Genomic DNA, 26,342 nt, shown 5'->3' on the forward strand with positions numbered 1-26,342 from the left:
ACATCGTTCAGGTATCGTACATATATAAAAAATACACAATACTTTATTGCACAATCCTAGAAACTAACGTAAAGTACAAGGTTTTTTTTTTAAGTATTACAGTACGTGGATGGAAAAAGGAATATTTACATTTTGATTTAGGATGAAAGATAAGGGGTTCGAGGGTATAAGAATAATAGTACAATAGTACAAGTGTGTAAAATAAATTTGCGAGAGGATGTTGTTCGAGCCCCAAATGGAGGGCCGCATATTTCGAGGCGTCGTCTTTAATTTGCATGACGCAAAATTTCGATTGAATTGTTTTGAACCTCGGTATTTTCAAATCAAAAAACTTGGACGAGCGTTATATTGGAATCGGATTTATCCTCCTGCTACGACTCCTCCTCAGTTTCGTCCTCTTGTTCTCACCGCAACCGGAACCGCACCAGCCGGAAGCGAAGGGACACCAGGCGGCAGATTCTCTTCTTCCGGTTCACCGTTCTCTCCCACGGGATATTCGCTCTCCAGAGTTGGCGCTGGGGTCGGAATGTCGCAGTCCTCCGTCGGGGGTACCACGCATCTCAAGGACCTTCTGTCGAACACCAACATCGCGGGGCAACGTTGAAGGCGGGGGTAACCACCCTGGCATTGCCAGTAACGGTTGCACGACTTACCCAGGGGCACATTTCCGTTCGGGTCTTCGGTACAGAGAGCTGGAAATGGGATCAAAATCGTGTCAAGCTACTCCAATAGCACCAATTGGTCTAGAAGAAATTTACGCATTTTTCTCACGTCTAATCCACTTGTCAGTTGAATGCGGGAAAGATTTGAATTGACGTGATAGGATACTCACAATTAAAAAAAAAAAGATTAAAAATTAACAATGTACAAGAGTTTTAAGCTAATGATACCCATCGCAACCTGGAAATTATAAAAGTTTCATAGTTTAAGGAATCGGATTATTCTATCAATAGATGAGTACGCGGTATAATTCTTATATGTTGACTTTAACCAAGGTTCAAATTCACGCTTAACCAGGGGGCAAGTGTCAATTTGTATTTTATGGATAGAAATTCGAAGCACAATCGTTGACATGAACAGAAAAAAAGAGGGAGAGAGAAATTGATTTCTTCACTTTCTATGACCCGGAGGTCAGCCATGGCTATAATAAAGTTGTAGCAAAATACCCGGTTTAAAATTTCTCATACAATCGAATAGCCCGTGGCTATGAGGTGAAAAAAAAACACAGATTTCTTTATCGTTGACGATTAAACATTGCGTGATGTTGGCTAATAATCAATTCCATCAATAAAAAAGGGGAAGAGTCAAATTCTGCGAATGTTACGTAGTAGGTATACACGTGTACAGGTTTATCATACTGAAATAACCGGCGTTGCCATTTACTATGGGAAGTCGAACCATCACGTAAGCATAATATGCAGCGTGTCTGGCTTGAATGCTAATCGACGAGATAAACCCGGATGTTATAAGGCCGCCGACATTTTTCCACGAATATGTTAACCATTCCTTTTTTCCCTTTTTGTTCGATGTAGGTATTTTCATCTTTTCACATTCGCTTTCATTATTTCCCAACGGGCATTACTCTGCATACGAAACGAGTTTCGCGAAAACACTTGTAAATTCGTTTCGACAATGCACCGCATTCGGAGCGCACGCCGTATGCGTTCAACACTTTAATACAGGTTTTCTTAAACGAGACTCGCGGGTTAATTATAGAGTATAAAGGAGTGTCCCTTCGACTAAGTGATCGGCAAATACCGCGTCTCCTTTTTCGATTCATGACGCCATTGAGACAAAGAAGTAGGATCCTGCGGTTCCATTTGATCCGTGATCGTGCAGCGTCGAGGAAATACCTTTTACGAATATTACTCACGATGCTTTTGGCAACCCTCGACATTCTCGGGCCAGTCGCAGGAATGAGTTCTCTCGTTGTAGAGGAGACCGCCAATGCATAGCTGCTCGGTAGCCGTTCCGTTCCAACATGTCCAATATCTGGTGCACGAGGTCTCGTGTCCAAATATTCCGTAAAGCCATCCGCAGTGCTCCACTCCTATGGGGGAATTCGCCTGCGTCTTTCCCTCGCAGTAGTTCGCCCTCCATGGATAGTCGCAGCCCTCCGTGACACCGCGATGCTTGCCGGCGAACACCAATCCGTTGGGGCAGTCGAACAACTCCGGACGTCCGTTGACGCACTCCCAGTAACGATCGCAGTTCTGCTGATCACTAACGACCCGGGCTTTCGTCTGGCAAGGATCTTCCTGCTGATCTTTTTGCGCGCTAATGCCTGGAATGTTGATAAACCATTAATTAGTGTACTCTCCAATTTCATAATTTGTTTTAGTATTCGTTCAAACTTGAGCTACGTTAATGGTTGCTTCAATTAAAACATTTTTTTCACCATGTCTGACTGAAATAATTTTATGAATTTTCAATATATTTGTCATAAATGTCTCGGTAATGATTCATCGCAATTCATTGTTTGGAATGACAGCAGTAATATTTTTAATAACAATAATATCATTTCCTCAATTAAAGTCTCGTTGCACGGCGTGCGAATTGTCGTTTCGTACAATTCAAATGTAAAAATATCTCTGACAAATAGTACTTTTTCCCACGTCCAAGGAAGCCTGAGACTTGCCTTTCATTCACGACTCATGCAGGATTCGTTTGTATCAGCTTGTTGAATCTTTAACGAAATACGGAGTTGAATGAGGTCGATGAATTCTATGATAAATCATAGACTGGTTATAACACTCTCGCCTATCCTTTAATATTATATGTGAATATAGAAAGTGTTCTTCCTCTTCGAGACACAAATTTGTAAGAATGTCTGTAAGTGTTTACATTTTGGAATCTTACGCTTCTTGGTGCGAAGCTCGTAAGACGGTCAATGACCGTCTAATATTGGAATGCGGATATGCATCATCAATATTAATATTAATCACGAGGCAATTTTCATTTTGTGAAACGTATATAATTTTTGAACTACTGGTAAATTCGAAAAATTAACGACGGAGCCAGGAATCGAACCTGGTATCTAGCGATGCTTTACCGGAGCCTTACTCCACTAGACCACTGTTTTGTATTTTGTTTTGTTTTTATTTTACACTTTAATATTATAACCGGTTATACTATAGTATTCCAACATGTTAACGCTCCGTTCGGCTACATAGCCATTTTCGATTTCTATATACTTAAATCGATGTCACCTAATGTGTCTTAATTCGTTTTACAACTAAAATTCCCGCATGTTTAAATATACTTATTTAGTATTTTACGACTTAAATTCCCCCGCATTAAAATTTATTCAATCTGTCTCACGGTTTGAATGCGCCAGGTACCTTTAATCGCAGACCTCGATTTCGTCCGATCGCGAACGATCGTTGGCTCGAATGAAAGAACAAAAAATTTTCAAGGATTCGAAACCATTGCGTGCTTCATCCACTCGTCAACGTTTCGTTCTCCGTCTTTAACAGCCATTGTTATGTAAGGTCGATTGCATTGCATTAATTTTGCCGATTCTCAGATCATGACGAGAATTTGATGAAATTTTGTGCGATAAATAGAGCCGCACCAGCCGGTCGATTGTTGAGTCGTGATCGGTATACCGAGAATGACATTAAAACCAGATATGGCGGTTTAACGTTACAGTGCCGACCTGGCATGATACACAACCGTATAAATATACTTAAAATAAAAGGGGCTAAAGTATTCAAGTAAGGTGGGAAGTGCTCCGGCATCGCGCTCCCAAGAGAACCAACGATAAGTGAAAGTATTCTAGCCTTGACTTGCAACCTTCGGGACAGAACGTCCCCTCTTTAAGCAGCTGAACGCTGTTCCTTCTAATCCGAAATACGTTAATCACATCTCTCAGCAGCTCAGCTCGCATCTCCGACCGCCATCAATCCAATCTCAACGATGAGTACGCGTATCAAGAACAATCATCGGCCATGGATCGCACGAGGCCGAACATCGTGGACACGCATGTATGCAGTTCTCAGACACCGTTGTGATCGTCCTTTTCCGCGGACCGGAAGTCGGCACGTGGATACCGGCACGTGCTTCACGGAATAAACGGTATAATCGAACGCTGTAACGGATTGTGCGAAGCTCGGCCCGAGTTATGTCCGCAATGTGATAACGTAACGCGGAGTTGGGATTGGTCGACCACGTACCGAGAAGACATCTCCGCTGAGTGGTACAGTTGCGCAATAGCTGGACGTAAGCACCTAGCCAGAGGCTAGCAGTTGTAGGTTTGACTTTCCCTTTCTTTACGACTTTGTAAACGCTGCTGGTTATTTACATTTAACAACGTGGAAGGTCCCGAAAGCTCGTCGAAAGTTCGGCTGATCACACGGAAGTGACGTATTATAGGGGCGTGAGAATCCGAACCTACTTTGCGATGGCGAGCTTGGCGACCTTGGACATGTTCGCCGCTGATGACGTTACAGCATCGTCTCTAGTTCCTCGAAACCTTGATTTCGACTTTTTTTTCACCGCATCTACTCGAGCGTAGTAGCGCGCCTAGCTCCTCATCGTGACCGTGAAAACTGAAATCTGACGTTCTCGAGCCTTCGAAAGCAAGCAAAATATTTTGCATCACGAATTCAGAATGTGCGTTGCAAAGTGTACGGGACAGTTTCGATTATCCAGGATTCCAGGGTCTTGAACTCACCCCTGCCTTTCAGGCTCTTCGAAAATTTCGCGAAAATTATGACGATAAATCCTGGACCATCACCGCCCGTGCACTTGAAGGCAATACATCCCTGAGCGTAGCAAATAGTTTTCGAAATCTTCAGACATTCCGAAATTCCACTTGCGTGGTCACTGATCTGTGCGTCATGCGAGCCTCGGATCCTTGGAAAAGATCCGTTCTATTCCTAGCCAATAATTCCTACTTTCGAACGATAATAATTCTAGCTCCGGCACATAAGTTGCACGTGGCTTATCCCGAGCGAGGCAGTTTTCATTCGTTAGCACCCTGCATGCATGTTACGGAATCGGAAATCACACGCAGAGTCCTCAGAGAGAGTACCTCTCCTTGCAACTCGGCAAGCTACTTTCATATTTTCACTTGCAGGCCGGCCTACCGTACGGGGAGAAAGTTTCTATCCGATGTGTGAACCAGCCTTGATCAGCATCCATTGTCCGGCCGTCGATCTTTAGGAACCGTTTCGTACGCCTACTATAGTTTGGTTTCTTTACCTCTAATGCGTTTCGTACCGACCGGCGTTTTGATCCACTAGATACGTTAAAAGTACGATCGCGAACTTCAGGGGTATAAGTATATCAGTGAGTAAAGAGATCGTTAACCGGACTAGATACAATAGATCGATTCAATTGTCTCACGGCGATGATTACATGCTACTGAAATTAGATAATCCGACAATGAGTAGTTGAAAGAATATTATCTGCAATAGCCGGCGAATGACGAACCGTGTTTACACGCTTCACTTTGTAACTACATTCTAGGTGTACACTTGCATTCGTTATCGTAAAATTGATGGTGAGGATTTTAATTGGTGAAAGAAAAAAGAAAACGAAAATGACTTGATGTAAAGAAAGAAAAAAAAGAAAAGACTAGAACTCACCGTTGATAGCGAGAAGCAGCAGGAAGACAGGGATGGTTTGCAGGGGTCCCATTCTGCCGCGAATTCTGTATCGCAGTTTTGAATATATTATTCGTCGAATTGTAATATATCTGTGTATGCTTGATGTTCCGCAGCAACGTTAATACCGTATCAATTCGTACGTACAGAGTTGTAAACTGGGGAAATGAAAATATCGAATGAAGACGCTCGATGGATGGGTTTTCGTGTTGGGACTGGGAGAGTCGTTTGGCTTGTGGTCTTATATGAACTCCCCACTCTCCGCGCGCGGAAGGCCCCACAAACGCTAAAAGCCCAGGATAGGTACTTCTTCTACCGAAGACTGCTTCAGCCGCGTTTAAACGCGTCCAAGGAACTCTATTCGTCGGTGGATGAACGGGATAAATTCTGGGACCTGTATCCACTCTACACGCTTTAACTCCTCGGACTTACAGGCTCGCCATATTACACATACAATCAGGGTGGGGTCTTAGAGCCAGGTGCTTAAGGCCTTCACGGTTTCTTGTCCGCCCGTCGAACACGAGCACCGAGCGCATCTCCTCGCTTGGTGAAATTGAAAACGAATATAAAAAGCGAGCGTTAAGTCGTAACGCCGGGAGGGAAAAGGAATGAAAATTACAGTAACCCGAATCGAATTAATATACTCGTATTTATAGTGCGAGGAAAACCGGTCCAGCATGTTATTCTTGTAGAAATTCATGGCTGCGAAGCATCGTCAGGATTATTGTGGCATGATAATAACTGCAGTCCTATTCAACAGGTTGAAGCCTATTTACAAATGAAAAAAAAAAATACTCGAATTCACCTTCTCCCAGGACTAAAAGCTCGGTAACTTCCGTAAAAGTACGACATCCAAATTTTTGATCCTAGATTAAAATGCGTTTATTGATCGGCGGTTCGACTGTAATTTAAAAATTTAACCTCATAAGAAATTAAGCAAAATCGAAGGAAAACCCGTATTTCTGGTCATTTTTTTGCCACTGCATAATTCATCGTATGCAAATGAATTTAGAACTGCACCGGTTACGCCGTCACTGCGAGGATACGTTTAATACATGTAGAATTATTTTCACATAGCAAAACGCAGAACTTGCAGCAATTTTTCGCCTTAAAGAAGTTTCCGATTCTCGAAATTTTCGTACTTTCGAATATTGCATGCTAATGAAGTATAGGTAAAATTAGAAAGTTATGAAATTGTTATAGGTACTAATTTGGTAACGAGAAAACAACTGATTAATTATCATTTGACCGATATATAACAGAGAAGAGGAAGAAAATGACACGCGGTATACGAATTAACATGGCATAGACACTATTTAGTCAATTTGCATTCATTCATTCATATCGTACTCTAACTGCCAACGCACGCCGAAAGATTGTATATTCAATATTGGAAAGTAAGAATGTATTTGAACAAGCTGTGTTCCGATGTTTGTATCAGACTTCGAGTTTCATTGTGGTCTATGTATTATTTTGCACAAAAACATTCAGCTCGTTTATATGGACAATTCTACGTAACACAGGCAATATGCAACATTCCTGAGGCATTACTTAGAACATAATTATACATGGCATACCGATTTCACGCACACTCACCGTAAATATTTTTTTCCTGCCCCTTTCTATTGTCAACAAATTTTATCCACGTTTCCTCTGGCAATTTTTTTGGCTTACAAATATGAAACTTAGTCCGGATGAAGGATTAAAATTTTATGACAGTCGACATAAAATTATAATAAAATACCAACAAATGTTTTCGTACTCGTACAATGGTGTGGAAATCGAAACACTTTGGGCGGTGAAATAACTTTTTGTCCAAACACTTCGATTGTAGGTAGTGACTTTTTAAAACCATATTACTCCATGTTTCTCCAATAACTAAAGAGGAAAATTTCAATCTGCCATTTCCCAAAGCTTCGGAAAATTCTCGACTGGTATTCCATATTACTTGACCTATATATTCAGTGACTTTCGACATTCAGAAAGTGTCTGCAGATTTTTTATTATTTGCACAGTTCTTAGCTCTTTTACCTATGCTCATATATAACTATTACAACTCCTGGTGTTTAACACCTTTCGTGGGTATAATAGACTATATACGAAGCTAATACTGAGTTTGCGAGTGCGTGATTTTTCGTGTAATATAATTTTTAGTTCAGGGGCGTTCTCGCGTAACGCGCAGTGCAATAGTTTGAAAATATCAACGGAAACGGTTATAGCAACGCAAGTATAATACTAATAACAATAATAATAACGAATGGTAACATAGCTGAGTTATAATATAAAGCGCACGTGGTTGCGCATGCATCACGATGCCCGTATGATAAAGATATTATCTGTACAAGATCAGTGAGAATCATCCCAAGAATTAACGGGGAAATTTAAGAATAGAACAATGCTAAGAAGTTGGGAAACTTTCACACGACATGCACCGTGTGAGTGAAACTGTCCCGTGTCACCGGGTACACGTGGTTTCATATATTCATCTTTAAGTTCTTTATTTTAACCGAACTTCCATTCATGGACATTCAGATCGCTCGAGATTTATGGTATCGTGCATTCCGTCATAATTACCCTAGAAAGTTGGCGAAGCGGCGCCAAACATTTCGGCAGTATTGCCCAAGATCAAAGACAGAAAATCCTATTTACACGCATTCTGGTCATTACGCGGCTAATTCCTAAACGGAACCGCGTTTATTACGCAAGACTGTTCGGAGAATTAACCTTTCGGATAGCATGAAAGCTGTACACGCAATTGTTTCTGCGTCTAAAATCATTATATCAGTGTTTTCCTATTTGCTTAGACATGTTCTATTGACTTTTCAAACTGAGCGACTATAACGTAATTATTTGCAATCATTTGTAGAAACTAAACCTGCAACGTTACTTTACGCCGTGACGCTGTCTTACAGATGTGCAGAAAAGTAGAATCAGTTGCACTGCTTCAAGGCGTTACGGTAAATAATCCGCAACTCCTCTTAGGATAAAAAAGACAACGCATGCAGAAATATCTGCGAAATTTAAACTCTATGCTTGCCGACTAGGCACCGTTGCAGATCTCTGCTTATCCGTGTTACGGTAATGACTCAGCGTTTCTTTACTCGTGTATTATTACACGCAGCATTTCACGCTGTTCGTTTAGAATGAACTTACAAAAACTGATACAAGAATTCTTCCGAAGGATCAGCCGACCTTGAATTTGTCGCTGTCGTTTATCGCTCTAAAATAATTATCATATGCAACCGATAGTTTTTTATGAGAATAGGTGTGACTCCTGACATTCATATGAATTTTCGAAAGCAATGAAATTAATTTCATACACCATTAGCACAGATCAGAAGTGAAACGTTCTTAAAAGGGTGTGCCCTGGTCGATTTCGACGTTTACGTACATATATGAATATCTCCAAACATCGAAGTCCACGTATCTCAAACGTAAAAAAAGGCTTAACAGACCCATTCTATACGCATGTTTGGAAATTTGAAAAAATCATTTTATTTTTGTTTTACACATTATTATAGCGACGTATTTTAAGAATATTTTGGTCCAGTGTCGATCTCAAATTTCCATAAATTGAGAAAGTTATGAGCATGTCAGTAAAACAATGCACAGTGTTCCGTCTCAATAGAGCCGAGTTCAAGGCTAGAAAGATCAGCCTACGCCTCTAATATACAATCTACTTTGAAAAATTAGTAAATGCGATTTTTCAATCATGCGGAAAAAATGTGAAATAATAAGTGATATCCAGCTAAATTAAAGTCGTAAACTATTTCCGGTGTCGTCATACTTGGCACGGTAATTTTGGCCTGTGAGCTCAGTGATGAATTATTTTGTAGAATTAAATTCTAAGAAAGTCTCACAGATATGAACTGTTGCATATTCGTCAACTTGACTCTATTGGCCTGAACGTACAAAAGTGAATGACCAGTAACAGAGAAATACTTCTAAATCGAGCCGGAAAATCCACCAGGAAATTATTTTCCATGAAACATCCGTTTGATCAAAAACCGGTAATTTCACTCTGTAAGTCTTGGTAATGAATCATTTCATAGTTGTGAATTATAAAAAAAAAAGTCTCACCAAATATGAACTGTTGCCCATTCGTGAACTTGACTCCGTTGACGTGTACGTACAAAAGTGGATGACCAGTAACGGGTAAATACTTCGGCATCGAGCAGGAAGATCCTCAATGAAATCGTATTCCATGAGTCGTCTGATCCGTAAAAAATCGTGCAGAATTATTTAAGTATAAAAAGGTTCAATGACTTGGGATATTTTCAATCAATCAATGTACAGCACTTCTGGTTTGTGATTTTTACGTACGCAGATAAATGACAAACAAGGTTTTACCGATCAATCATGGAAATGAATAATAATTCGAATTGCAACAGTACATATCGTGCAAATCGCTTGGATTATTGACGCATCATCCTCTTTGGATAGCAAACAAGTTTGATCCTGCAGCCCCGAGTCGAATGATTTACTACAGATCCTTAAAAATAAACGATTTATACTTCAGGGTGTTCGGAGACTGGACATCGATCATTGGCTTCTGACTGCCGATCAAAACGGAACAAAATATCGAACGAAATCGATTTTGTTTTCATTGGTATAAGAGATTTGAACGGAATAAAAATAAACCTCAAATCAACCTGACTTAAATTATAATCAACTTCAATTATTATTCACGTATAATGTATAATACATTACGTATATTTACAGTTTCAGTCAAAATGTCATATTAGTCGGTTGGAATTGCCTTATCTCAAAAACGAATAAAACGCATCGCAGAACCGATCAAGTAAAAACACGAACAGTCTATATGCGTGACTCGAAATATTATAACTGTTAGACAATCGAACAAAGTATAACCTGCCGGAGGGTATGGATAATTGAAATTACAGGATTCACGAGAAGAAGCGGGCACAGCTCGCAAAAACCTCCGCACCAAGCAGAGATGCTAGTTCGCAGAGCAAAACCAAAACGTGAAGTCAGGTCCCGAGACTTGGCTTTTTACAACTCAAATCCAGCACCCGAACGGTCTAAACTTTTCAACCAAATGTATATCTTATTCTCCACTTCCAACGTCCAGTAACGTCAGAGTGAAACACAACGCACAAAAATCGCGCAGCCGGTGCTTGTCTCTTTCATGTGGGATTCTTCGCGTCGTGACAAGTGAAAAGTGCTCGTTGCACTTCTCTTGGCTATCGGGATAATGAACGCGCCAATTCATCCCCAGGAGTCGAGAATGATGCGTGAGTCTGAATAATCCCATCGAAAACGAGACTCGTTCTACCGCAGTGCGAATGGTACCGTCAAGTGTAGTGCAGGGTCACCGGCGTGAATTCTATTGACCAGCCTTTCCGTGCCCAAGGCGTCCTTCTTTGGCGAGTTCTCGCCCGTCCGTTTCTTCAGTTCTGTTCTATTTGATTTTTTTCATCCCAATACCTTCACTGGTAAAGGTATGTTCGAGTGGCCATCGAGCATCTGCCCAACTCGAATATCCGCAAGAACCAGTGAGTCGGAACGCCAAGCACTCGAGGTGTGACGTGTTCGAGATGTGCTCATCGCGTCACCGTTGCAAGAGAATGTACGTTTAATACCTTAGGTCGCCTCGAACCAGCATCTGCATGTTACAGGTTCTCCGGCGATCGCAAGAGCGGGACAATTTAATCTCGCCGAGATCATCTAGATCGAGCCGTATAGTGAAGCTAGAAGCTCTGTACGCGTCTTCGATAAGCAGCCGTTTGTCCGTGAATTAAATGGTAGTCAAAGACCGTCTCGACTCGAGAGTTATATACCAGGAGAAACGAAGGTGTTGCTTTTTCGTGGTACAAATGAAGCAGAAAAGATCTACAACGCAAAGGAGAGCCTGGTGGATCCCGAAACGCAAGGTCACTCATTCGCCAGCTCCAAGAGGGGTCAATGTAGGGTAAATTCGCGACCCGCTTCAAACTCGTGAAGGAAAGAATAGCAGATGAAGCCGCTTTTGACACCAGCGGTACGTCTATTGTGCCCCTGATCCAATGGGACGTGATCGTCACTGCGAACCCGGCTTCTTGTAATTATCTTACCCCACGGCCGAGAATTGTCCCCCCGTGTTATTGAATTCGGGATTTGAGAGCCTCTGGAGGGAGGAGTGTTACGGGTCTGCGAGCAGCTATATGACCCGGAGTGCAAGGACCCTCGGACCTTGACTGGCCTGGCTGACTTTTATTTTATTTCATTTTCGCGCATTCTTCGGTTTCTTTTTGGCTGGGGTATTTTTCCCCTTCCATTTATTTTTTTATTTTATTTTTTTATTTATTTTTTTACACCTTTCTTTCCTTTTCTCTTATTTTTCTCCTCTCAGCTTCCTCCGTTCTGCAGCCTCCCGCGCTTCCTCTTCTCTCTCTATCTCTCTCTCTCTCGCTCTCCCGAGAAACCCTTCTGCCTTTAAAAGAAACTCACTTCATTAGAGTATTTAGTTTGGTTAGGCAGCTGTGGGGAAGCTTTGTCTCGCCGAATATCTCAGCCTCTTTCCTGCTCTCGACCAAGTTGAAATCCCCACGGTTTGTTTGCCCGTGCGCTTCACGGTGCATGGTATTATATGCGTCCACCACCGTAGAGATTACACTGAGTGGCTCATCTTGTATTTTCTTTGCCGAATTTATTCACCGATCTGCATACCACGCATCAATGCAGCATTGCCGGAGCCAACATCACTGACGGTGGTCACTCGCCTCGTCAGAAAAGTGCAGGATCTTATATCACCACGACGCAACGCTGACGCAAATATCGGCTCGCGTCACTTGAACTCTGAAGTACCACGTCAACTTTCGTGTTCCGTATAGAATCCGAGCAAGCTGTTCGTACACCCAGCAAAATATCTCGTCCACGGTACTTCAATGACTTCAAATGAAAGAAAAAATAAAAATTTCATGTACGTAAGTTAGTGGACAAATCGTCTGAAGGGTTGCGGTTGAGGTTCTCCAAGATTTTGCACATCAACCATAAAACTGCGGTTACTCACGGCAAAGAAGCCAGGCGGTACCGAGCCACCGCTATCCGATATCGATGTAAAACATTCGCTCTTACAAGGTCGCACTGTCATATAGGAGGTTTCAATTTCGCGACTGCAGGTAATTACAGGGGAAACCCAACTTCCACGCATCCATTATAGGTGCACGTAATCCCAGCACGTAACGCGTGTAGCGATACCGCCGACCTCCAGTCATCACGGCACACAAGATACTCAACGCCACGATCTTGTTCGTATCGTTCCAGGAACCTTGCTGGAAGTGGTACTAACTGATTGCAAGTAGGAACCAGAGATTTAAGTACCATAACAGGCTTGACACATTTCTGGCAGAAATTGTCATTGGATCGGGAAGTTCTACTATCAATTGACCAACTAGACGGCTGGGGTCTAGCCTTAAATTCGAGATATGAAAGAATGTATGTTTTAATTACCAAGAGCCTTAAGGTTAGGTACAGAATCGGTTCCGCCCAAAACCCGTAAAACTTCACAAGCCATAAAAATAAACTACAAATACTGCACCGCATGAGCAGCGTTCTCCGGACGTTGGCAATTATCATTAAATTATGGTTTCTAGATTTTCGTGTGCCCTCGAGGAGCTTCAATCTTTCTATAAATTTATGATAAGTATTTGAGGCGAGGATGTGAAAATATCAACTACAACGCGTCGTCGGATAAGAGATGCGTGACTAAAGCTGATTAATAAGTACAATTCCGGGTGACAAATATATTCCTCGAGATCTTCTCATTGGATATGCAAAGCCCAAGAGACTAGACGATACGGGCTGATTGTTCGATACTTTTTACCAACTCAAACTTCAAGGCGGTTTATTGAACTGCGTGGGAATCCGCGTAACCGCTCCACCCACCTGCAGGTAGCAACGGATTACCCTGATCCCCTTGATAGTCCCTTAAGTAGTCCAAGTGCAAGTTGACGCACTGTGATCCTCGCGACGGTAGGTATCACCTCCGGTTTTGTCTTCACCGTTAATCCGTATCTGCAGGCGGAGCATGTCCTCGGCCACGTAACCTTGTCCACTGCCAAAATGCAGTAACCTCCACGTGGGAGTCCGCGAAAAGCTCAACACTGCCGGACTTCTCGGAGTCACATGCAGCTGCAACGCTTGGAACACAGAGCATGCAACCGACCTCCGTAACCTGTGCAGCTGACTCCGATACTATCTGCAAGAATGCCTAGATATCCGAGTCTCAAATCTAGGTAAAATTCGATCACCAGCTGACGTCTTGTATGCAGGAAGGTAACTACTGCGTTACCAGCGATTATTGTACAGTGGGAATTATGTGCCATCATTCGCATGACGGCATATCACAATGTTTTTCATACTTCGGCTGAGCTGAAGTGTACAGCTGTTGATATCCGTTGGCGATATACCGGCAATAAACAACCGTGAGTCTGATAAGAGGAGATTAACAGTACCGACCATCGGAGAGTTTGAAGTAACGAGTATAGCCTGATATCAGTAACGTGGAATTGATTTATTTAGCAATGTGCGCGAAAAAACGGTAACTCGGTATTTTCGCCGGGTGACGTGAACGCGAAAATTATTTGGGAAAGGAGAGCGGGACTGTCGCACAAACGCATTTTATCCAATGACGTTACATAAAATGTAAAATCGTGAATCCGCATTGCGTAAAACGATACGACGCCGACGACCCGACAACTCGTGCCTCGAGTGGCGATTAAGGAAATGGGTATGTCGTACCGAAAAGCTGTACGGTGCGGTAACTTTCAATTCTGCAAAACAAATTTGTAACTGTTCATTTTTATTACACGAATAAATCTTTGCCGGCCAAATTGGACAGGCACGTTTGTACGATACGGTAAGTGGTGATTCGTGTACACGGGATTAAAATTTATTCAATTTCACCGAGTAACAGTTTCCCGCTAATATTTCCTCGGTCGTAATCAATCTCCGAAATTAATTGCCCCAAGGACGAAACCAAGGATCTTCAATTATCCGATCGCGCCCGCTGTCCGTCCGACTCAACGCCGACTCCTTTTACTCCTCGAGCTGCATTCCGCTCGAGTCAGATCTGTTCCTAGATTCACAGCAGCATTCTGAATCAGAAGGATCGGACCCTCGTTGCCCTCAGCGGTCCGAGTTCGGCCGGACAAAACTATTTCTTAGAAGACTGAATATTTATTCGACCATCCAAAATGAAAAAGCAGGACCTCGCATCGAAGAAGATGAGGCAGCGGAATGGTGACTGTGAAAAATGATCGTACCAAAAGTGTTTGTAAGAAATGTTCCTTCGCCCTCTTGTCTCTAAATCACGAGTTTTTTCTGCGTCTTTTCTCACCCCCTTTATTCTTTATGATATACCGTCAACCCCGAGATGCAAATTCCAAGCCGCGCTCTATTCATCTTCCGTGGGAGGTTTTACGATGTATAAACACCGGATCTTTGTTATTTTCATTATGATACGGGACTCGAGTCGTTCTCCAGGAAAAAGGAGACCGATGGACCGTTTTCTTGATGCGAATTCTAATTTCAATGCAGTGCTACTTAGCCGTATGTTCTACTACACAATCGACGTACGAGTATCCGCTGTTAGTAACGTATTCCTTAAAAGTGCATGGGAGACCTGCAGAGCCAAGAGTTATTGAAAATTCCTCCATTTCATATTCGTCCCCGTCGCATAAGAACGTGTAATTTCATTCGTAGCTGTGCAGTACTGACTAACTACAAAAATATAGATAAATATAGACAAGTCAAACATATTCATTATCACTACTAGATACGAGGTTACTGACATCACTTGATCGCGAGCGACAAGATCACTCGGATGTCAAATACGTGAAAGATACCTACCTGATTTCGATCGGCAAAGTAAACTTCTTAAAGAAAAAAAAAGAAAAAATGCTTGTTGGCACCTGTGTATTACACGAGCGTCAATCGTGGGTACATCAAAACAAAACTCATGTCTGAAGGATAGCTGCTTACTGATTTTTAAAGAAGGATCCAGGTTGCGCCCACGGCCCTGTAGTGGCTTAAATGAATTCCTCTCACGATTTTCAATGCAAATACCACAGACCGTAAGAAAATATAATTATTTCTTACACCCGGTGTACAACTGCACAGACACCTTCGGTAGTTCGTCACGGTTAAAGAAGCCGATAGGTGTATAATTCGAGTTATTATTTCTTTAATTCCGAAAATTACGCACGCTCATAAACATTTATAACCCACCACAAGAATTGTAATGGCAGGCGCCAGAAACTGCAACGATCGAATCACCAACGGAACGGTCTGGTTCTAAATAAGCCCTGTAGTTTTACAGTCAAGAGATCCTTACCTCTGCGAAATTTGCACCACTCTCGGCCTTGTAATCCCTATTTTTTCTTCATTTTTCTTAGTGCTCGGCCGAAGGCTGGCGCCAGAAGTACGGCTGCGTTGCCGAAAATCGAGTCTGAGTGAAAATTTATTTTTCATCGTCAGACGGTTGAAATACCATGAGCCGTCCCACCCATCCTGTTCTAGTCTCTTTTTCGTATTCCGTACAAACCTCACATTAGAATTAGCCGCGCATGTTCGCGATGATTATCGGAGATCAAGAGTCACGATTTCCTGATGTCCGTCAATATATGCGATCTGTGTAAACGCCGAACGTTTTGCCATCTAAAAAATTGACGAAACTACGTACCGCCGTCGAAATGAAGAGCCATAGTCTGGCCCTGGCCTTTTTATCATTCTATTCACAACCGTCCTCGCCTCTGAGGGTATGATATTACGAAGTTTACAATTAATTCCACACCATTTGTCTCACGGCTGACTTTGAGGCCCGACAAAGTTTACAAAATTTCAATCCATTCCATCTTATTTCTCTGAATTCCTTCAATCGTACTCATCGTCAGCCATCGAGCAGCCCTCGCTCAACGTCTCTTATTGTCTAGTTCTCGAACACATTGAGGGATTCCATTCGGCTCGCTATAACAATTGATTGAACTTTTTTGCAACAGAACTTCGGACGAGAAACTCCAAATTGAAAGTAAGAGAGGTAATCGCTCCATCGCCATTGGGGTAAAGGAATCGACGTGGCAATGGACAAATTCACAGGCTATTCTTACTCTTTTAATCGCCATCGATATCCAATAGAGCTGAATGGTCTATCGAATCTCATGGAGATTCTTTTGAATGGCAGAATGATTACAGGATTAACGAGACAGAGTTGGGAACCTGGATTAGGCGCTGACGAAGCTGCGTATGGCATAATATTCTCGGAATACCTGACGGAAATAATTTGATAAATTTAAAGCTTTGAGTATATAGTGAAATAAGTAGATCTTGGAAAGAGCAGGATGTATCATCCTGTAACTGCCTCCCTGCGGCGACTATGCGGTAAGCAAGAGTACGATGACGCGTTAGAACTATCAAAAATTCTCACAATTCCACGGTTTTCCTGTACACCTCCGAAAACCGAGATGTACAAGCCAAGATGCACAAAAACCAGGCAATAAAGTATGCCGCCTGCGGTGACGTCGAACGCCGGTACCAACGACACTCGTACACAACACAAGAGCATTACAACGCTTATTTCTCGAAAATCAGAGACGATCCGGGTGGCTAACGGACGCATCTCCTTCCCCGAAGTGGGCGCATTGTGTATATTGCGAATACTTTTCGCCACTCGAACGTGCACTTCCTGCGTTCAGGGGGAGTCCTGTGAGCGTCCGAATCTCCGTGGTGGGGATTGTCCTATGTAAGCCCTGAACGACGAGGTCCAGGCCACAGCATCAGAACTCGAACCCAGGACATCGCAGCTTCGGCGATACGTGTGAAAACTTTTTTGCGAGTAATATTGCACATTCGGTATATCGCGAATTTGCAACGCACTTTAATCCGTCGTCTGTATCCTTGGATCAACCCGTCGATACCATTGTTCACGGCAATGTTCTATTTGTATTTACCGGCTCTCTTGAGCCTCGCGGCTGCTCTGAATCCCACGTCTCAAGCTACGCAGACTTATCTCCAGCAGACGCAGCAGCAGCAGCAGCAGCAACAGCAAGGTGAGTGATGCTGATCTGTCAGTTAATGTGCGCTAGGAAAATCCAACAGGTTTGTTGTTGACTGGTGCCATTGAGCCAAACCACGCGAAAAGTACTTCGCGTCATTGTTCCTACTCAAATTTAGAATCGTTAGTTCACGAAGACGGTGAAACGATTCGAGAACCAAGAGAGCATCGGGAAATTTTTTTAAAACGTAGCTTCATTACAATAATTAAGTAAGTTTTGACTCCTGTTTGTACTTAAAATAGATGCGAATGAATCAGAGTCGATCAGTGTTCCTTCATTATTTATAAACTATTCGCCGGCCCTTTATACTGGCATTAGCATAACATATGATTTCCATTTACTACGAAATATTGCAGAACACCTTAGTTTCAACGGCTTCTTCACGAGTTTCTTCTAACCAAATTTGATGTGAATTACCACAAGCTTCATATTTATCATATAAAAGCTACGATTATTGAACCCCGAGAGATGCGATTAAATCCAATTAGCAATGCTCGCACTCGCTCTTGAAGAAAAGATCTCCATCCAGCACAGTGAAAATAAGTTTCGCTACTGACAAATTGCCTTGAGCCACACCCGTTCTTGTAGGAAAAACCTTCTAAGGTGTATGAACCTCTGGAAACGTAATGAAATCAGCGTCGAGGCGAGCTAAACTCATAGAGATATAAGACTACGATGCGTGCCATTCATCCAGTAGTAACGCGACGTACGCACGTTCACGTATTCCGTACGCGATATGAATCGAGTAAAGTGTGATTTCAATGCCAAAGACTATTTGAGCAACAACATTCAAGTTTGAAACGTAGTATGACGGTACTATAGGACTATGTGACGAGATCGAGTCTGAATAGAACATTTTTCGGGAGTTTTAAGAAGACCGATAAAAATTCGAATACCGAATGACAGCCAATGTAATCCAGGAACAATCGCCTCAACATTAATTGCTCAATTTTTATAGTAATTGTCTGAACTTGGATTATTAATAATTTTACAGTGAATCATTTAGCGCAAAGGTTTTAAATGCTCGGAACGAATGTGTTAAAAATAATTTCCGATACCTAATCGGTCCAGCGTTAAACACTGATCAAACGTTAAGTTAAAATCCCACGTTCGAAGCTCGAAGCAATCAATTATAAGATATTCAGACCATTATAAATGCAAATTATTGCTTCAATTTTTTGTTACACTAATATCGTACCACACAATAATTCTTCTGTGACAAAACAGACTTTTTCAACGCGATGGTGATTTCGGACTTGTCCGGTCATTCAAAAAGCTAACTGGAATTTACATTCTGCATGTGCATACGGCAACGATTTGGTTTTTGGGGGGCTTGATACGTTGATCAAGTATAAAAATCTTTCCCCCAAGTAGATATTGTTTTTTCAAAAGTCTGAAGGATGTTATACGTACCAGTGACGAATCAAGTGAAATCATTTCAACGTTCTATGTCACGTTTCGAAGAATAAGAAAACTTTGAAACGAAACCTGCCCATCTCACGGAGTTGTTTTAGTCTTTGCCACCAACAGAGCTTCGTTCCCTGCAGCGTTGGGGCGTGCGAAAGTGAAGAGGCTTCGCGCTTGAACACAACTCGAGTACGACGTGAATATTTATTCAATAACGCCACTCGTGTACGAGAAAGAGGTTTGAGAAACAAGAAGAGTAGCGTTCAAAAATCTGAGAACAATTAGCCAAGAACGTAACAAAGACGGGCCGTAGGTCAACGGCAGAACCTGCTCAAGGCTTATTTAAATATTAACCCAACGTTACGAGGGAACGTTGCGCATAACCGTTTATGTCGCTCGAGTCTCATCAACTTTTTGCAGAGGCGTTTGTAACCGCCTCGGGTCTCCGAACCCACGCCGAATGCGGGTTATATTTGTGTAAACCGATATGAATATTCCACAGACCAACAACAGCGAAGCCATAAGTGAGCATCCTTACATGGACATGCGGTACTGGTATCAAAAACCACCCGCGGAGCAATTTCATGGTCTAGACCAAACTGCTCCGTATTGATAAATCGTGTCAATTAAACAATTCGACAACCGAGTTGGATCCGATTTATTTTCTTATGGTGGACGCCACCTGCGGCACTACTGGGCATATCGATCAGTATCATCAATATGTCATCGCTCGTCGAACATGTCGAGAGTAAAGGCTGCTTTGAAAAATAAAATTCTCTCCTGTTTCAATTTGATTTCACATGCAATCAGTGTAATTCACTTCACTTTAATAGACTCGAACGCGCGAAAACCAATCCCATGAATACAGATTGTCAAAACATTCCAAGTTTGAATTCAAATAAGCTTTTAAAACGCCCTTTACTTGCAGTTTTTTAGAAGTCAGACTACGACCTATATTTTGACCATCAAAAGAGTTAGCTCGTGTCTTTTCTTCCTTCTGGTATCCCAGAAAATATTGTTGGAGCTCATCTTCTTGCCAACTAGAAGAATGAAATACTCTAATTTGATACATTACGACAATTTCAGTGTCACCGAACGTATGGGACCGTATCGACTACAATAAGCTGGATAAGGAACTTACAAGTTGGCACAAGGAGCCCGAAATCCCGAGTACGAACCCCTCTGCAAACCAGGGCGAGGTAAAGCAGAGCTACGGCGACATTCCTCGTCCAATTCAACCGTTTTGGCCACCTCCAACGACTAAGCCAATTCCACCGACAGCGAAACCAGAGCCACCGGTTCTACCGGAGGGTTGTCTGGCTCTCAGAGGTCAATTCGCTAGCTGGAAAAGCTGCTCAAGTTATCTTAATTGCTGGGACGGTATCGTAATCGAGCAGGAATGCCCTGGTGGATTGCTGTTCAATGAATACAAAAACTACTGCGACTTTTCCTACAACGTCTACTGCGGTAGCCGGCCGGCACCCACGCCCCGTAAGTACCTGAAGACACCTTTAAGAGTCAATGAAAATTGAACTCCAGACTTATTTCACGATTTCCTATGACGAAGGTTAGGTATTATAGTCTCCAATACGAGGATTAATTCTTCGCGTAACGGGTACCTACATTAATTAAAGAACGACTGGTTTTTAATTATGCATTCTAACGGGCAAACAGCTTTGAAGAAAAAAATCTGATATTCACCGCTCTTGCAAATTGATTACATCAACGGTAATGTGTAAAAAAAACAAGAAGCTCAGTTTCATCAAAATACGTAAATATCGTTGGTTGATTTTCGCGGTTCAACTTTACTTGACTTTGACGAAGAAAAAACCGGGAAACATGTTTCGCTATTTGTCTTTAAAATGCAGAATTTACCTCTTTTACTGTAATCTCATAGACATACTCTAGAACAAAAAGTCTGAATTGACGCGGAGTCAACCATTTGAATACACATCGAAATGTTAACGATCCGCTGCTGTTTGACTATCTCAAAGCTGTTGAATATGGCACTCAAGTTTATGTAAGTCGAAGTTATCTCGCTTTTGGTTTTATTCCGTCGTAACACGTGGCGGGATAAGATTCGCAACTTAAATTACCTGCACAGTTCGAAGGACTCGTGTGTCTGATGTCACGCCGTTAACATTCTTGCAGAACCGGAGCTACAACCAGGTTCGAACACTTGCCCAACCCCGAATGGCCAATACAGAAGTTCAACCAACTGTTCCGAATTCTACGTCTGTGTTTACGGAAAACCCACGAAACGTCATTGCCCGCGAGGTCTTGTCTACAACGATGTAAGCGATACGTGATAATGATCTTATAGAATGTTATTGTTTTTGGTTAGCTTACAACAATCGATTAGGAATCCCTTTTATGATATTGTAAATATCACTAAATCGACGCTCCGCGCCTAGCTCCTCTTTACACAATAGGTACTCAATATTATCCGAATGGAAATTCTTCTTGACGAGTGGTCAAAAAATTACTTCCATAAATGGGAAACAAAGCCGAGTGCATTGAATATTGTATAATCAACATTCCTTTTGCACCGAACACAGCGCTGTAGGAACCGCGCGTTTACTTTGGAATATGGAAACATAATGCGCATCCTGTTGCATCGCGCATACATCATGCATAATCCATGAAGTAAATTATTCTCACAAACTTAAAAATTACAAAACAAAGCCCCGGCAGAGAACTCGTGCATTCCGAATTAATGTAGCTTTTTACAATCCAATGACCAGCAGTTCGTTGCTCCTTCGTAAGTATCTATAAATACTACCTGCGCACAGAGGTTTGTCTACTGATCATTATTATAAGTAGAAATGTAAATTCTATAACGGTCATGCCACGTTCCTAGATACGAATAACGACTTCAGTGTCATGAATTTCATATCCTGATCAATGCCAGCATTATTTTGCCGTCGCGTCTGCGCAACGTCGATGTTAATATGTTGTTTGATCACCGTAGGAATTCGGCATTTGCGACTACCTCTACAGGGTGGATTGCCGAGGTGCTGCAGAGCCCGCTCCATGGACACCCCCGATAATTCCTCATCCTCCGCACCACCCACACCCTCCGCACCACTCACATCCGCCTACACCACCCACTTCGTACTACCCACCCCAACAAGTTCCGCAGCCTCAGTATCCTGCAAACCCTTGGCTGACGAAAGGATCTGACGTTGAGTCTGACCCCTGGCATCAAGGCACGGTAGGTTCGTCGTGGGAGAAACAGCAAGGAAAAGAAAAAGACATCAAGGTATGTGGCGAACTTTTGGACAATTTTGTTCAGAAGACACGGTAAATAGTTATATGCTTAGTTTTCGGATGGAGATATTTCTACTGTTAATTTCACCCGATTCTCATTCAACAGCAACAACAGCAGCAGCATGTCCAACAAGGCGCAGGCATTGATCTTAGCGTGCAACAGGAAGAAGCCAAAAAACTGTTGCCGGAAAATCCATGGGGGCAGACGCAGGTGATACCTGCGCAACTCGATGGGAAAAGATGCACGGACGGAGACGTTCGAAGGTTGACCAATTCCTGCAGTAGTGTGGTAGTTTGCAGGAATGGGATTCCTGAACTCGTCGAGTGCCTAAACGGACAGGCATACGACAAGTCGTCGGACTTGTGCAAGCCTTTCGCGATCGCTAAGTGGTCAGTATAACTCAAGCAGCTCGAATATTACCGCTGTAGCGGTAAGAAAGTGGAAACTGATGGGTCGATTGCAGTTTTCAAAGAACAAAATGCGTAGAAGGGTTTAAATTTTATGGTTGTTAAAAAATTGCAATGGACCGATCCGTTTCCGCGGTGTACTGTGATACGAAATTTGAAAATTTTCTAAAAACCTGTATTTTTTTCTCTGTATGTTTACAGTTAATCAAGAAACAGTATAGATTATCCGCTTTTTAACCAACATCGCTTCAATAAATCAATTTTATATATCGAAAACCCATTGATTACTCGATCATTACCCTCATCGAATCCTACCGCTCTGAAAACAGAACTCTACCTTACCGTCTGAGCTTACCGAACATATGATCGACGAAAAAATATCCGTAGATCGGAGTAGATCCTACTACGAAGTTCAACGAAGTCGATTGAACAGGTAATTTCAGATTCTCGGTTCAGCCAATTGCCATCAGCCGAACACCAGTTGGTTTCAAAGATTATCCAAGCATCCTTGCAAGGTATCCGACTGTTTGCATACTTTCCGTCGATACGATTCCAAGCGTGTCGTTGAACAAAGAATTTAAAGACGGTTGCCGCTGGGTAAATTTTCTCGATCACTACTCTGAGCGTAAGTGTAACTTCTTTATCGGCGGGAGCCGTTGATCACTCGATCCCATAACGCATACAAAACCCCATCAGGGCAGTCTTCAGTCACGATGTCTACGATTTAGGACTTATGAGCAGCCCAGATAGAATATGCACCTGAAACAGTGGATACATTGAGCAATGATCGCATCTCTTCAAAGCTGGACAAAAAGCTACGAAAAAATTACTCCGATCAGTAGCGTTCAGCCTTCGAACACAACTCGTCAAGCTTGCACTACCTTACGGCGGTAAATCGGTGTATTAATAGACACGGATGTAGTATATCCGGGCGGATAGATCTGATAAGCAATCAACCATGCGCCCAGGCGCCAAAGCTGCGAACGCGTCGCAATGCTTTACTTGTGGATATCGCGGTGACGCCTGTTTACAGAGTATGGGTATTACTTTCCCAGATTGCTTTCTTGCGGCTGCCACGCCCGGCACGAGCACTCTCCAACAAAGACGGAACTGGAAATTAACAGGAAACAGCGAGGCGAGGCAAGGCTCTGACAACGCGAAGGCGTCGTCGCTACCACATCACACGGACTGATTAAAATATGGGACTTTCTCTGTCTGATTTGTCGACGAATCGCCCAGTTTCGATTCTTTTAACATAATTCTGACGTCCGTCAGCTCCGTCAGGTCAAGAAGACACTCCGACAGTGTCAAACTCATGATTCAAACGAAAGCGTTTTAAAAATTTATTGACAAACCTGACCATTAATCCTATGCCTGGTATAATCGTATCTTGTGAAATTTTACTTCTAATTGGTGAGAAATGTCGTTGGGTGGCCGTTGTTGTTTATACTCTTCTGGAAGTTCACGATTGCATCAGCAATAGGTTGTATACAAGTTTTATCGCCGAATCTTTCGACGTTTCTCTTATAATTGCCGATAGAAATCCTGATAGCCATGAGGCGATGTTTTTTCCCGCCTAAACCAGACACCGAATCATAATTAAACGACGATCGCGGTTAAACGAAAAAAATAAAAAATATACCACGATCGTTTAGGCAAAACGTGCCACTTACACGTGCAAGCATAATTTTGTAGAAGTCATTAATTTCAGCATCAGTGCTGTAGAATTTGCAGCACATAGGATCTTGGAATGCCATAGAGGTGTGTCTTCGTATACGTAGGTATATTCTTCGAAGCCACAGTAAGTTGCTCATGATATAAAGAAACACCCCTTCGAGCTTCGAGGCGTGAAAGCTCTCGGATAAAGAAACCCGCTATTGAGCTTCCAGGATTTCATCCCCCCAGAGGCGTTACTGCAATGCGTTACATCGATCAATATACCTACGCTGGACAAAAACAACGCTCACGATCGGCGAGAAAAAGATGCGCAATGACATAAGGCGGTTTGACCGTCGTTTCTTCGGCCTCGTGCCTGCAGCTGACGATTCGTCGACGTGACATAACCGCATGGCTTTATATGTACAGGCGACATAATCGCCGGCTGCATGTATCGTTCATTGTCCGGAGGGCTGAGCCTTTGTGGGTACGTCTTGTTCTGTACGTGGAATATGCGTGGGAGGCATAACTGCATATCTGCAACGTGACCCGACGGTCCCAGTCGGACGTGCAAGGGTTCTTGGTATCGGCCACCGAACGACAATGAAAATACCAATATGGGCGTCACGGGTCGGAGGAACAATTCTTCGGCACGCTCTGTTGATCGTGAAATTCTCTGCTGTAAACCGAGAGTTTCTTCACGGTATTCTTTTGCCCCATCCTTCTACAAATCCCGGTTCGACAGCGACTAACGAACGCGTCTTTTCCTAAGATTTTTCTTCACGGTTTTCTGCCGACTTGCGATGTTATACACTTTAATTAATTAGGAGCGTCTCGAATGGCTGGAACTGAGAAAAACACTTTTATGTAGCTAGAAGCATCTGCAGTTTTTATAGATTAGTAGCATCGTCATGGTGCTGAAGACGGGCATTTATACACGTTGGGTTTGTATTACATTTTTGCGGTTCCACATCGCTGCTCGTTTGCTAGTTAGGCAACTTTTTTCAGATGCTTCGCAACATCCGAATATTCATATCCATGGCCAAGTCAAAGCTTTATAATAAATCTCATATCCAGAATCAAAATTCATTCCTCGATGATTTGGAATTGTTCGCAAATCCATCCTAATTACAGTCGCGGTGCAGTCACTTCGATGTTATTTCTACTAAATGTATCGCTTATTGGCCTTGACATAGCTGCCAGATTTGGCAAAATTTCCACTATGTTTGCTGAAAATAAATATAAATAATATCCGAATCGGTGTTTAACAACTCTGTAACTGTAAAAATGAATATTCACTTAGGCTTATGGACTCTCGTTATAATAATAAGATTTCCACATAAAAAGTGAAGTTGAACTCACAGGTCATCCGTTCTTTATTTCTCGATTGTAAGGAATCTGATATTAAAAATCTAACTTTCACCCAAAAGTTGAATATTAAAGTAGAATAAAAAGGCTTAACAGATAATAATCGTTAATAACGTTATTCTTCGTTTTCTCTTATCAGTCATCATCGGCAATTCCAGTCCGACACGTGTATATACCAATCACCAGTCCTACGCAAAGATCAGTCATTGTTTTATTCTACTCGGTTTCCGTTCATTGTTTGTTCGATCCACCACAAAGGTTTCGTAGAATAAAAATGGTACCCTGTTTCTTCTCCTCTTTTCTATATCTCTATTGACAATAGACTATATACTAGATATTTTTCAACGTTTCTTCTAACGCAAAGAACGAATCTCGTTACGTTCGGTTAATAAACGCAGAAGTCGATGTCAAGTATAGCAGAATGTTATCGTTACGCCAATTTGTCGCGTTTCTCCAACCGTAAGTAGTGCTGGTCTGAAAATGACGGGTGAAGAAAAAAGCGTCAATAAAAAAAGTGAGTCATTGAAAATGAGTATAAGCTTGTGGAAAGCGGCGTATTTATCCAGACATG

General features: G+C 42.4%; 2 protein-coding genes across 2 annotated transcripts; one reads left to right on the plus strand and one right to left on the minus strand.

The window, feature by feature from the left end:
* Positions 1 to 6: 6 nt before the first annotated feature.
* Positions 7 to 5,943, minus strand: LOC107226111 (protein obstructor-E). Its single transcript, XM_015666806.2, has 3 exons — positions 5,592 to 5,943; positions 1,874 to 2,284; positions 7 to 692 (listed from the first exon to the last, which is right to left on the minus strand). Exons 1-3 carry the CDS (start codon positions 5,641 to 5,643, stop codon positions 385 to 387), a joined length of 771 nt encoding a protein of 256 aa, XP_015522292.1. The 5' UTR covers positions 5,644 to 5,943; the 3' UTR covers positions 7 to 384.
* An 11,424-nt stretch (positions 5,944 to 17,367) lies between these two features.
* LOC107226106 lies at positions 17,368 to 23,023 on the plus strand. The gene is made up of 6 exons (XM_015666802.2): positions 17,368 to 17,656; positions 20,156 to 20,560; positions 21,221 to 21,363; positions 22,041 to 22,331; positions 22,446 to 22,729; positions 22,949 to 23,023. The coding sequence occupies exons 1-6, from the start codon at positions 17,539 to 17,541 to the stop codon at positions 22,950 to 22,952; spliced, it is 1,245 nt and encodes a 414-aa protein (XP_015522288.2). The 5' UTR covers positions 17,368 to 17,538; the 3' UTR covers positions 22,953 to 23,023.
* Positions 23,024 to 26,342: the final 3,319 nt, after the last annotated feature.

Source organism: Neodiprion lecontei, chromosome 3 (genome assembly GCF_021901455.1).
Source record: "Neodiprion lecontei isolate iyNeoLeco1 chromosome 3, iyNeoLeco1.1, whole genome shotgun sequence".
Classification (NCBI taxonomy): Eukaryota; Metazoa; Arthropoda; class Insecta; order Hymenoptera; family Diprionidae; genus Neodiprion; species Neodiprion lecontei.

What these genes read in the sequence shown, in the direction of transcription:
- LOC107226111 (XM_015666806.2), bottom strand. Translation starts at nt 5,643, where the DNA reads ATGGGACCCCTGCAAACCATCCCTGTCTTCCTGCTGCTTCTCGCTATC. An exon ending in GCTGCTTCTCGCTATCAACG is followed by an intron (nt 2,285 to 5,591) that starts GTGAGTTCTAGT and finishes TCAACATTCCAG; the next exon opens with GCATTAGCGCGCAAAAAGAT. An exon ending in CGAGGGTTGCCAAAAGCATC is followed by an intron (nt 693 to 1,873) that starts GTGAGTAATATT and finishes TCCCATTTCCAG; the next exon opens with CTCTCTGTACCGAAGACCCG.
- LOC107226106 (XM_015666802.2), top strand. Translation starts at nt 17,539, where the DNA reads ATGTTCTATTTGTATTTACCGGCTCTCTTGAGCCTCGCGGCTGCTCTG. An exon ending in GCAGCAGCAGCAACAGCAAG is followed by an intron (nt 17,657 to 20,155) that starts GTGAGTGATGCT and finishes CGACAATTTCAG; the next exon opens with TGTCACCGAACGTATGGGAC. An exon ending in CCGGCCGGCACCCACGCCCC is followed by an intron (nt 20,561 to 21,220) that starts GTAAGTACCTGA and finishes ACATTCTTGCAG; the next exon opens with AACCGGAGCTACAACCAGGT.